At 44.3% G+C, this 13,369-nt stretch overlaps 1 protein-coding gene across 2 annotated transcripts in view; it reads right to left on the bottom strand.

Moving 5' to 3' along the window:
- TNFRSF19 (TNF receptor superfamily member 19) overlaps window positions 1-13,369 on the bottom strand; it is a 95,536-nt gene that overhangs the window by 42,542 nt on the left and 39,625 nt on the right. For both annotated transcript variants that reach the window (XM_069759121.1, XM_069759122.1), the window contains exons 3-4: window positions 11,876-11,986; window positions 488-666 (exon numbers count right to left, since the gene is read on the bottom strand). In XM_069759121.1, the coding sequence (XP_069615222.1) occupies window positions 488-666; window positions 11,876-11,986 (290 nt within the window). The remainder of the gene's footprint in view (window positions 1-487; window positions 667-11,875; window positions 11,987-13,369) is intronic.

Genomic DNA, 13,369 nt, shown 5'->3' with positions numbered 1-13,369 from the left:
ACACCTGCTGTCAAAAACTTGGATTCCTCCTATAGTAAGGGCGTCCTATAGTATGTAAAATACATTATCTGTGATTGGTGAAGGTGGGCTGGCAGTGTTACAAGGGGGGCGGCTGGAGGAGGAAATCAGTGAGGCTGAGTATTGTCTCTTTTATTGTTTTAATCTATTCTGAGCCGTTTTAGAAACGTGGAAGCGGACAACACCTTTAATATTTTCCGAATCTGTGATTGTCTCATAGTATTAAACTACTGTAACCTTCCTGTACACTCCGGTCCTGATCAGCCCAAGAGTGTGCATAGACAATTAGTATTTTCTCATTTTTCTTATACCAAGTTATTTCATAAACATAATATATATACTGTATATAACAGTAATATATGACCTGGGAAGGCCATAACAACGACTGACAGCGATTGATCCTTGTATTTTGGAAAATAATGTAATGTATAAATGAGCAGAGGATGTATAATATGAATATACGTCCTACCCTGGTACGCATTCTCCGCACACGGCATTCCCGGTCGCTGTGCAGTTTGCTTTCTGGTAGCGGTTGACAGACGCACAGTCTAGGCAAGTCTTGCATTTCTGGAAACCCCAATCTTCCTTAAACCTATTAGGTCGACAGGGTAAACAATGCGCGTCCTCCCCAAATCCAAAGCCGCATTCCTAAAAAGGAAAAGCCATGACAGTTAAGAGGAAATCTCTATTTATTAGATGTATTATGTCAAGTTGAGCAACAAGACTGGCAGGAAACTGGTCCAATGGTCTGTGGCTGCCGAACCAGGGCCCTTCGAACATCCTACCTGCTGGTATGCCCAGCGTCTCTTCTGATTAGTAGACCTCGTCAGATTATTATGGTGCATTGTATCTCACGCATGATGCCATGCTTGGCCTGCTAATCAGATGACCTAGTGGTGATGTCAGCAGGTAAGTGTGTGTTGATGTAGCAGAACTGTGTGTGTTTATGTAGCAAGGGTGTGTGTATGTAGGAGAATCGCAGGGCTCTGTTCTATTGAAGTGGTCCTGCAAACCTTTTTGCTCAGCGCTCCTATTTTATTAATACACAGATTAATTATATCAAAGCAACTCACACTGGCAAACAAGGTAAGTGTGTGTTGATGTAGCAGAACTGTGTGCGTTTATGTAGCAAAGCTGTGTGTGTGTAGGAGAATCGCAGGGCTCTGTTCTATTGTAGTGGTCCTGCAAACCTTTTTGCTCAACGCTACTATTTTATTAATACTACACAGATTAATTATGTCAAAGCAACTCACACTGGCAAACAAGGTAAGTGTGTGTTGATGTAGCAGAACTGTGTGTTTATGTAGCAAAGCTGTGTGTGTGTGTATGTATATATCATATCATAGCAACTCACACTGGCAAACACATAGGGATAAGACAAAAGTAAAAACTAACTCATATAATCTAATAATAATTTGAATGTACTGCTTCGGCAGTATCGGATGATTATCTAATAGGAATGGGTTATCCCGTATCTCCCGAAAAAGGATGGTGTATTGCATGTCAACAAGTCTGATCCGAATATTACAAGTGAAACACAAGCAACTTCACCTGCAGGCGCATCTGTAACTTATCTAGTAGCCCTTCAATAAGGATGACCAAAGCTGAAGGGGGGCGGTGAAACATACTTATGAAAATTATTTCGCTACCTTAATTATAAACCAATCCTCTTAAAAAAAGTTAAATGCCTAAAAAATTTGTTTTTATAATGATGAAGAGTAATGTCTTTATTAAACTCTGACTTGTCTATTACCTACACTCAGTTTAAAGAGAATCTTTTAGCTGTTTTGTTTCTACGAAATCTTACAGCAGCATGATGCAGGGACAGAAACCCTGATTCCATTGACGTGTCGCTTAGTTTACTGGCTGCAGAAGTTATAGTAGAGTCATAGTTTTCGCTGCTGCAGATCTAACAGAGCTCAGAATGCTGAGCTGTGTGTGTATAACCCTGTCCACATCACTGATTGACAGCTTTGTGTGCATTGACAGAAAGCTGCCAATCAGTGGTGGGGTTGAGGTTGGACCAGATGGTACGAGACACCTAGTCCTGTAGTGATAATCTCCTGCTCATAAAACACTAATTTTATTGAAAGAAAAACGCAGCCTAGTAAGTGACACATCACTGGCATCAGGTTTTCAGTCCCTACATTATGCTGCTCTTAGATTACATAGCAGAAACCTGCTAACAGATTTCCTTTAGTACCAATTCAGTCTTGAGTTAAACAGACTGTTCAATGGCGCATAAAATGAATACCACTATTATAAACTACGTCGTTAGCCTTGCCTTGACAACCCAAAAAATGTAAAAACCCCATATCAGAAAGTCTATAATGGAAAGAGGCGACTTCTTTTACAGTTTATTTTAGTTCATATGTATGCTATTAAAATATTTTATACATATATATATATATATATATATATATAGTATATATAAAAAAGTCCTACTTATCATAAAAAACAGCAATTTGGCAAATAAAGAGGCAAAAAAACCTTTGCAATTCAGTAAAATTCCACAACAAAACTATGACATATTGGGCAAACGTTAGATCTGGAAATGTGGAGCTTCTGAAGAAAGTTTTTTCTGCTTTGTGTTCATGATTTTGTAAAACTCTAATTAGAAGAAGAGAAACACAGACCGAGCAAATAGGTAAAACTTGGAAGTGTGAATGGCGCCTAACCTACATCTGTCTATTTTGATCATCTACATTGACTATGAGACATTCTGGTGAGTAGGGTTGAGAGTGCCGGGACCCTCACAATCAGATACTTCTTTTAGTGCCACAGATCAACATTGAACAATCTAGCCATGGTCTTCTGGCAGAGGGAAAGGTGTGCCTCTATTTATCTACGGGGGTGTCAGTGGCTGGATTCCACAGGGAATTTTTTGAGCAGGAGCCGAGAGGAAACTTTTCAAATCCTCCTCAAAAATGTAAAAAAAACAAAAAAAAAACTCCTAAAAAACATGGAGGTTCTGCTCAGTTTCCTCTAATTAAAAAACTCAATGTTCATATACCCAATTTTTGAGCGGAAAACCCTGCAAAAAGACTCTTCGGAGCAGACACTGAGTAGAAACTCAAAGGGGGGCGATTCATTAAGACCGTTTTGATGACGGGGCTCCATATTCATTAAGAGGCTCACGCCTTTAATTGAATATTGAATATTGGAGTGCGCTGCTATGTGCATCTTGCCATAAATCTTATTCCAGCCCCCTCTCGAGTAAGATTTGTGGCGCAGCAAACACTGCGCTTATCACAAATTTGATGAGCAGGGGTCAACACACCCCTGTCACACCTCAGTTCTGCCCACTTTGTCAGAGTTGGGGCAAGAATGGCGTGAACAGGACAGAAGTTGATTTTTTTTGCACATTGTTGTGTTACGCCAAAACATTGTGACTTTTCAAAGCCTTTTCCACCAGATAGAACAATTTGGAGTTTCTCAATTTCTGCTCCAAAAACTCCTCAAAAAACTCAGTGCACATAGCCTCAAAGCTCCAAAAAGTTTGTCAACCTAGCTGTCATGCTCCTCAACTTTTGAAGTGTGGGTGGGGAATACAACATGGAACATGGATATGCCAGTAAATTAATAAGAAAATTTACAGTTCTAGACTACTAGAAAAGCAACTGCTATAAGGGCGGGTGCAGAAGACCATTCTCTCCAACTCTCAGAAAATCAGAGTTTGATCAGATTGTGATCCGATTTTCTCGGAGGTGGAGGGAGAAGAAAAAAAAGTTTCTCCAGCTTCTCCACTACGTTAGTCCGTGAAAATCGGACAGCACTCGGATGTTATACTTGCGCAGTCCAATTTTTTCCAGAGATCCATATAAATGGGCGAGCATCATCTGATTTTCGGAGGCAAATTCTGCGTGCTGCGAAACCAACTTCGGTCCGAGGAAACAAATTCGGACATGTGCACAGCCCCATAAAATAACATGAGGATGAATGCTATCGGTCAAAACCATGAACAGCACTCTTACGAGTTCTAAGGTTGTGTGCGCAGGTCCCAAAAAAGAGAAATCAAAGGTTGTCACTAGAGTTGAGCAAATTTTCCAATATTCGGTTTGGATTTTGATTGCCGGAGAATATTGTATTTGCAATATTCGCAAAACGCCATTTGAGTCAATGGGAGTAGAAGTGAGCAAATACGTTCGGAAACGATCGTCAAACATAAATTCGGCATGAATAGGGTACCAATATGGCAACAGAGGATTCAGCGATAGTTTCCGAATATATTCGCTCAACTCTAGTTGTCACCCAGAAAAAGGTAAAAACAAGAAGACACTGAAGACAAACAGGGCAAAGGTTTCCATAAATGTTCTTTAATATTCATACAGGAAAGATATATATCTTGGTACCGTGTTAGCCAGTAGATAGAAAAATATTTAGAATTGAGAGTCCTCAGTGGTTGATACCTTTTAATGGCTAACTGAAAAGATGGTAACAAATTGCAAGCTTTCAAGACTACACAGGTCTCTTCATCAGGTAAAGTCTTTGCCTGATGAAGAGACCTGTGTAGTCTCGAAAGCTTGCAATCTGTTACCATCTTTTCAGTTAGCCATTAAAAGGTATCAACCACTGAGGACTCTCAATTCTACATATTTTTCTTTAATATTCAAGATGTGCAATGTTTTCTGGAAATGGCCCAGCGGCGCTCATTGCCTGATGCAGACAGGTGGTGTTGCATACATATTGGGATCTCATGATGGAGAGTCGGTAATTAATTGCTCACAGTGATCACAGTGCATCTTGGAAACAAAGGGTCTTCCAGCAGCCAGCAATGTGTTTTTTCAGGGCTAATAATCTCCCTTACTCCTATAGCCACAGCTAGACCTGTTCTGTGCTGGAGAAAGCAGGGGGCATTTGAATGATAAAGGGTTTTCAGGGGCTCCCACCGCTCCATTATCAGCAGCAGCTTATGGCGGAGCCCAGAGAGGTATCTGTGCGCTAATGAAGTCAGTGATGTGAATGAGCAGGAGTCGGGAGCGGGTCACACAGGCATTCCACTTAACCCGTGTGAATGGAGACCACACCTTTCTCTGTGCATTGCCAAAGACATGTCATGCAGAGCTGGCCCCTCACAGCAACGCTCATCAAGTGGGACAATGAGGTAAACACACAGACCTTCTTAAAACAAAGCAAGAGCTGGCAAATTGCTCAAAAAAAGGAAAAAGTTCCAAAAAAAATTGTCTGGAGAACTTCCTTTAGCGCTGCATGTAATAAGTGAAAATAGCTTAGGTCTTTGATCAGTGCTAGCAGTTAGTGATGAGTGAACGTGCTCGGATAAGGTGTTATCTGAGCATGCTCATTTGCTAAATATGTTCGAGTCCCAGCAGCTGCATGTTTCGCCCTGTTCGACAGCCGCAACATGTGCAGTGATTGCCTGTTTGTTCCAAATTCTAAACATATTTTTCGAGCACGCGAAGATACATGGGTAGCACCCGAACATGTCGGATAACTCCTCATCCGAGCATGTTCCCTCATCACTACTACTAAGGAACATTGTTTATCCCCAAATAACAATCCACCGTGATTTCTACCAAAATACACACTATAATGTTTGTACATGAAACTGCTTCATTTTCAAAGTCTCTGCGTGCTGTGGGGGTGAAAATTAAAATGCGCAGCTTTTCAATGGCTATATTCACACAGATTTTTTTCCTGAGAGTTTTGTGGAGCCAATCTGCTCCAAAATCCTCTGCAAAAACATTTCCTATTAATTTATATGGGAAATCCACTTTGATGTTCATATGAGGAACTGTTTGACAGGTTTTCTCCTGAAGAGGTTTTGAAAAATATAACAACAAAAAAAGTAATGTAAAATTTATGAAGCAGATCTTGACGGAATCTGCTCCAAGCTAGACACAGTCCAAACAAAAAGGTACCACCCTGGGTTGCTAGAATGGATCAAGACCCTGGAAGGCGCTCGGCCCGTTCCAGAGATCTCAAAAATTTAATCAGTGTGTGGCTAGGACGTACAATAACTCCATATTCTCCTGAAATCTCCTTATGAAATCCTATCTGACTGGATTAAGTTTGAATGAAGCAGTCACACAGCATAAACTCTACTTGTTGGCATCCTGTATAAGCCTGGATACTAGCTGGTGGGGCTAGACCACCTGCTGAGCCAGATGTCCTGTTACAGCTACACATGCTGATGGAGAATTGTAAGCTGCCATTAAATCTCCCCATATTCTTCACAGTGGCCAAATACTGAATGTGTGGATGTGGCCTATGTGTTTTAGTACACAAACGTTTTTCTCATACATTGGTCGTCCGTTTTATAGGAAGCACACAAATCCATATCAAGTCAATAGAGTATCTGTTTTTTCTCACTGACCCATATGCCTGATCTGATTAAAACGTGAAGAATGTCTTATTTCCCTTTGGGCTCGGTGGCTTAGAGTTGTATTGCAATTGCAGCGCTAGGATTCTGGGTTTTAATCCATCCAAGGACGACATTGGCATTTTCTCATTGCTTGAGCTACTTCCACAAATGTTTCCTAATGAGGTCAAGTGAAAACCGACGCAACAGTGCCTATGAAATGACGAAAGTAGACTGTCAACCCAGTTGGGGTCAGGGACTGATGGTCACGGTGATGAGCTCTATACAGAGCCATTATGCTATGAAAGCAATGGGAAGTCAATGCAACGTTCGCGCCCAGACTGGTTGACGTGGGTGGACCACAGACCAGATTTCCCTGGAAGGGGCGTAACTAAGTAGCTTCCTAGGTGTTCGCTGGAGCCTCCGATGGTGAGATCAGACTAGTGCAGTAGGTAGCTACCAGGTGCCACTCCAGGGTGGAGTCTGACTGTGGATGCTGATCCCACCGGGGGACAAGACACAGGCAGGCAGGCACGGCTGACACTGGCTGACGGACGGGTACGGCAGAGGCCCTGATGGGCAGACTGGCTTGACAGAGATACAGGCAGGCAGCCGGGCACGGCTGGCACTCTGGCAGACAGGGCTGATACTCTGGTAGAAACTGGTATACAAACGGGTGTATGGAAACAGGTAAGAACCTGTTCAGACTGGAGGGTATATGGAAACAGGTAGGAACCTGTACGGCAAGTTGCTGAACAGAGGGAGAGCAAGAGCGGATGCAAAGCAGAATCACAGGAGGTGGAGCTAAGAGCAGAGAAGGAGGAGGCGGAGCTAAGAGCAGAGAAGGAGGAGGCGGAGCTAAGAGCAGAGAAGGAGAAGGCAAAGCTAAGAGCAGAGAAGGAGGCAGCGCTAAGAGCAGAGAAGGAGGAGGCAGAGCTAAGAGCAGAGAAGGAGGAGGCGGAGCTAAGAGCAGAGAAGGAGGAGGCAGAGCTAAGAGCAGAGAAGGAGGAGGCAGAGCTAAGAGCAGAGAAGGAGGCAGCGCTAAGAGCAGAGAAGGAGGAGGCAGAGCTAAGAGCAGAGAAGGAGGAGGCGGAGCTAAGAGCAGAGAAGGAGAAGGCAAAGCTAAGAGCAGAGAAGGAGGCAGCGCTAAGAGCAGAGAAGGAGGAGGCAGAGCTAAGAGCAGAGAAGGAGGAGGCGGAGCTAAGAGCAGAGAAGGAGGAGGCGGAGCTAAGAGCAGAGAAGGAGGAGGCAGAGCTAAGAGCAGAGAAGGAGGCAGCGCTAAGAGCAGAGAAGGAGGAGGCAGAGCTAAGAGCAGAGAAGGAGGAGGCAGAGCTAAGAGCAGAGAAGGAGGAGGCAGAGCTAAGGACGGTGCCAAGAGCAGAGCCGATGGAGGCGGAGCCAAGAGCAGAGCCGCTGAAGGCAGAGCCAAGAGCAGAGCTGCTGGAGGCGACGCCAAGAGCCCGAGGGTGCAGAGCCACAGATTGTGGTGAGCAAAACTGAGAGGCACAGAACCACAGGTTGTGGCAGAACTGAGCACAGAAGCACAGAGCCATGGGTTGTGGCGAACAGAGCAGATAGATGCAAAGCCAATGATAGTGGCAAGCAGAGCAGAGAGGTAACGCAGAGATAAACACAGCAGAGTGAGAATGGTAAACAAACAAAGAAGGAAAAGGAACGGACATAGACCAGAGTTTAGACACTGAAGTAACGGAACACAGATTCAGACAAGGGTACAACGCCCCACTGGGTGGCGTACACAGAGACACAAACAGAACACAGATAAAGGGCTGCGTATTGCAGCCCTCAGAGACAGTAAACAGACACAACCTGGCGGCTCAGTAGCAAATGCTAACTGAGGGAAATAGTTTGCTCAGGCGTCCTCCAATGGGTGAGGATGCCTTAAGTATCAGAGTCCACTGGGCTATTGGCCAGGGACACCATAGGGAGGTGCACACAGTCTCAATAAGAATTGAGAGTTGCTGGCGCCACCCCCCTATGCACACAGCCAGAAAGTGTACACAGAGTAAGCGGCCAGGGAACAAACGGCATGGAGCCGGCAGCAGACAGATCTCACAGCATGGCCCTGGGTGAGTGAGTTGATGTAACAGGCAGATGGGGGATGGAAGGCCATGCAGTGATGCCGGCAGGGTTGTTACAATCAATTAGGCTACTTTCACACTTCCGTCGCTACGGGCCTGTCGCAATGCGTCGGGCCGACGTACCGACGGATGTTGTGAAATAACTTCAAGACGTGGGCAGCGGATGCAGTTTTTCAACGCATCCGCTGCCCATTCTGCAGTCCGGGGAGGAGGGGGCGGAGTTTCGGCCACGCATGCGTGGTCAAAAATGGCGGACACATCACACAAAAAAACGTTATATTGAACTTTTTTTGTGCGTGGCATCCGCCAAAACAAGACGGATCCGTCGCACGATGGATGCGACGTGTGCCCATCCGTCGCTAATACAAGTCTATGGGCAAAAAACGCATCCTGCAAGCACATTTGCAGGATCCGTTTTTTGCCCATAACGACGGATTGCGACGGAGGACAAAAGACGGAAGTGTGAAAGAAGCCTAATCAATTTGGCTCCCATTACAGCCTCCCTAGGGGTTGTAACTCCCTTTTTCATGGATCCTAAACATTAAATCTCTTTAAGCCACATGCACACGCTGAGCATTTGGTAAGTTTAAGCCAAAACCAGGAGTGGATGATAAATACAGAAGTAGTGACGTGACCAAATACTGAACGTGTGCACATGGCCTTATGCTTTACTAGTAGTACACTTAGGCCACGTGAACACATTCAGTATTTGGTCAGTTTTTTACCTCAGAATTTGTAAGCCAAAACCAGGAGTGGAGCAATCAGAGGAAAAGTATAATAAAAACGGGTAACCACTGCTGCATTTTTCACCCACTCCTGGTTTTGGCTTACAAATATTGAGGTAAAAAACTGACCAAATACTGAATGTGTGCATGTAGTCGACGTGTACTACTACTACTAAAGCAGAAGGCCATGTACACACTCTCAGTAATTAGTCAGTATTTTACCTCAGTATTTGTAAGCCAAAATCAGGGATGGAACAATCAGAGGAAAAGTATAATAGAAACACGTCACCTCTTCTGTATTTTTCACCCACTCCTTGTTAGGGCTAGCGGAACGCACCAAATAATTAGAAAGATAGTATGAGGTGCATTCTCAGCCCGGGGTCCACTGTGCAGAGATGGAACCTGCTGCCAAGTAATAACGGACTATATGGATACACACAACTTAACTTCACCCAGTATGAAGAAAGCGAACCCTGTAGCGTCACAGGGCCGCGGTACCGCACAAAGAGCGCAAGCAAAGAGTCACAGAACTCTATCCCAAGACTCGGGATTAGAGTTCATCTAGACCGCTTGCACTCGACACAGCAACTGGGGTGTCAGCGTAACCAAAATAATAATTTAGATGCATGAGAGTGCGTGCGGTGCTGCTCTGGCGGACGCCACTGACCACCCAGGCTTGGGTCAGGAAAGTGCTGTCATAGCGCACGGCACAGCACTGGTGGTCACAGCAATTTGACGCTGTTTTGTGTCTTCAAGTGCAGATAATTAAGTCGGGCGCTAGATAGCAATCATCCACGTTACGCGAGCAGTTAAACACAAACAAGGGGATGATTAAAGAGCGACTTTCACACGTCAACACACACACATTTACAAGTGTACACTAGCACATGGCTGAGCGGCCATGCGAACCTTTTATAGCGGCAGTGCTACAAGACCTTCCAGATGGTCCAATAGGTGCCGCAACAGGACCTGAGCATGTGACCCCCGACCTCCAATGGGAGGTCGTCCCGTGAGCCTGCTCAGTATGGAAAAAGCAGGACTTAGTACCAGAAAGATCTGCTCGCTGCTGATCAGTGCTGGCTACAAAGCAGAGCCTGGAAGAGCAGCAGTAACCAGTCACCAAGTATCATCCTGAGCTAGACGCTGGGACCGATGTCTCTGCTGGGCAAGTTCCTCTGCGGCTGGAGAAGAATGGGAGACTGCAGCGGAGATGATTCTAGATTCCTCCTGTGCAGAAGTGGGAACTCAACACCTTACACTCCTGGTTTTGGCTTACAAATACTGAGGTAAAAAACTCACCAAATGGCAAACGTGTGAATGTGGCTTTAGAATGGAGGGCCAGTGCACATGCCCAATTTATTCCCAGTGGGGTTGCCACAGAAAGGTGGTCCGCTCCCTTCTAACGAGGATAAGAATACCCATTTCTGACAACTGGCGGGGGGTTACATCAGTCTAACCACTACCGATTTATTTATCACATATCCCGTGGATAGGTGAATATTGGATCCAACCAGACAACCCCTTTAATTATAAGTAAAGAAAAAGAAATACAGATTCTACGAGAATTCAATCCTCACATAAAAGTAACTGGTCTTACAGGAATCCATGTCATTGCACTTTTATGGACACATTCTTCCTTTTACTGAGAGCCAATTCTGCCGCTCCAGAGATGTGCTCTCTCCAGCTGAACGTAAATCTAAACCATCTACATTTTTATTCATCTCTGCCTCAACAGATGTTTGAGGTTACTGCCAAATCCTAAACCGGCAATAAGCCCCAGTACATAATGTCATGCCCCCTGGATCGCTCCTTAAAGTCCACGTCTTTTCTATCACTGTAAGAAAATAGTAAAAAAAAAAAAAAAACAATGGAGGAAACGTATAAAAGAGGCTTTTTTATATTATGTAACAAAGAGAATGAGGAAAAGCTCATCGTGATCAAGTGTTTAGAATTAGTGATGAGCAAAGGAGCTCGGATGCGGCGTTATTCGAGCATGCTCGCGTAGATGAAAAATGTGTAATACTTCATTTGTCCTGCGGTTGTGCTGCAGGGAAATTAAACACTTGCTACCAAGAACCTGGGCGGATTAAGCCAATCCCTACACTTGTGTGATATATTATTTTAATATTGGAAATTAGTACTTTGGATATTGGATCCTTTTCTCTTCCCTTAGAGAAGCGAAAGGATGAGTTCTCAGCAATTTCCTTATAATCAGAGGCAGGATTATAACGACAGGTAACAAACGTCTTTATACAGTGACTAACACATGTTACGCCATTCACTTTAGGCGATGTCACGGCTTCAAATCTCTTCAAAATGACCTCTGCACACGCTCATTAGATGGTTCAATACAATTTATAGGATCGGAGTCAGTTCATTATGGCTATGGACATGTGTAGTTTCCTGTAACAACAGGAAATTAGAGTCTAAAAAAAAACCCTAGTGGCCAATGTAAAAATTGCAAGAATTCCGTTTTTTATGTTTAATATAGATTGTGATATGGGGGGAAAAAAAAACATGGCCAAAAATAAAAAAAAAAACCTTTAACACATAAACCTGATTCAAACAATAGGTCATCTTCTAATGATAAATAAATAAATGGCTGACAATCAGTTGGGAAGTTGGATGCCTTTTTTCGTCACTCCATATAGAGAGTTTTATACAGATTGCCTAGAGTTCTCACTGCATTTACTAGACAGTAGGAAACAATATACCTTTGATAGCTCCATGCCGGGGCCACACTGTCTGCAGGGTCGACAGTTTCCACTGTAGTCAAAGAATTCCTGCTCCTTGCAGTCTCCGACTTCAGAAAGTGCTCGGGGAACCTAACAAAAAAAAGGAAAAAGACTCATTATTGTTTTCTTTAGTAAAATTAGCTATCAAAATGATGCATTCTTGCATGTCACCATAGCTTAGCAGAGAAGCCTGGCATCAAAATGTGACAAGTAAAATCTGTAATGAATCTAGTTTGTCAATATTTGGAGCGCAGATGACATGAAATGGACACAGACGCCTTTTTTAACTACTGAAATAGGCTACGTTCACATTAGCGTCTTGCGGTGGTGCGTCGGGCGCAGCCGCGGCGACGCATGCGTCATGCGCCCCTATATTTAACATGGGGGGCGCATGGACATGCGTTGTGCTGCGTTTTGCGACGCATGCGGTTTTTTTGCCGCAAGCGTGGGGCGCAGAGGACTCAGCAAGTTGCATTTTTTTTGCGTCCAAATTTCGGCAAAAAAGGACGCATGCGTTGCAAAACGCTGCGTTTTAGCGTGCGTTTTGTTGCGTTTCCGACGCAACATCGCACAACGCAAATGTGAACGTAGCCATAGAGAAACAAATGACAACAATTCCATACAACAAATGAAAACAAACAACTCCATACAGTAGCAACAGTAGTTTGCAAAAGACAATTGACAACCTGTTAAACTAAATAACGAAAAGAAGAGAAAAGAGAAGAAATGTTTATAAGGACCATGAGGACAAATCACGAAGGCAGGCGGAGTATGTACTATGATACCGGCATATCAAATATCGTAAAAGGATAAGATAGCAATTATCTTAACATATTTTGGTACATCGATGAGGATAAGAAGAATTCCCAATAAAACCATTTCACAGCCACTTTATTAGGCTACGTTCATATTTGCGTTGTTGGGCGCAGCATCGGCGACGCGACGCAACGCAACCAACAACGCAAATACACAACGCAGCGTTTTGCGACGCATGCGTTGTCATAAGCCCTATTGATCAAGAATTTCGGTGCAGGGAAAACGCTACAAGTAGCGTCCTCTGCGCCCTGTCTTGTGCGTCTATATGACGCATGCGTCGTAAAACGCAGTATAACGCATACCGGCGCATGTCCATGCGCCCCCCCATGTTAAAGATAAGGGCGCATGACGCAAGCGTCGGTATGCGTCGACGACGCTGCGCCCAGCAACGCAAATGTGAACGTAGCCTTAGCTGCCTCTTGTGTATGGGCTATCAGGGATTCTATCCGATGAACTCTAGCCACCTCCCCAAACCATTCCTCTAGCGAAGGCGGGTCTAACGACTTCTAGTGTCATGGAATGGTGACATGAAGAAGGAGCCTCAATAATGATTTCCTAAAAGCATTCTTAGGCATGGGAAACATAAATAGTAGAATTGCTTCCGGGCTTTTAGGGATTGACACCCCGTCGCTTTAGGAACACCCTCCCAGAAGGCCG

This window comes from Ranitomeya imitator, chromosome 3 (genome assembly GCF_032444005.1).
Source record: "Ranitomeya imitator isolate aRanImi1 chromosome 3, aRanImi1.pri, whole genome shotgun sequence".
NCBI classification, from domain to species: Eukaryota; Metazoa; Chordata; class Amphibia; order Anura; family Dendrobatidae; genus Ranitomeya; species Ranitomeya imitator.
This window is presented reverse-complemented; position numbering and strand designations above follow the sequence as displayed.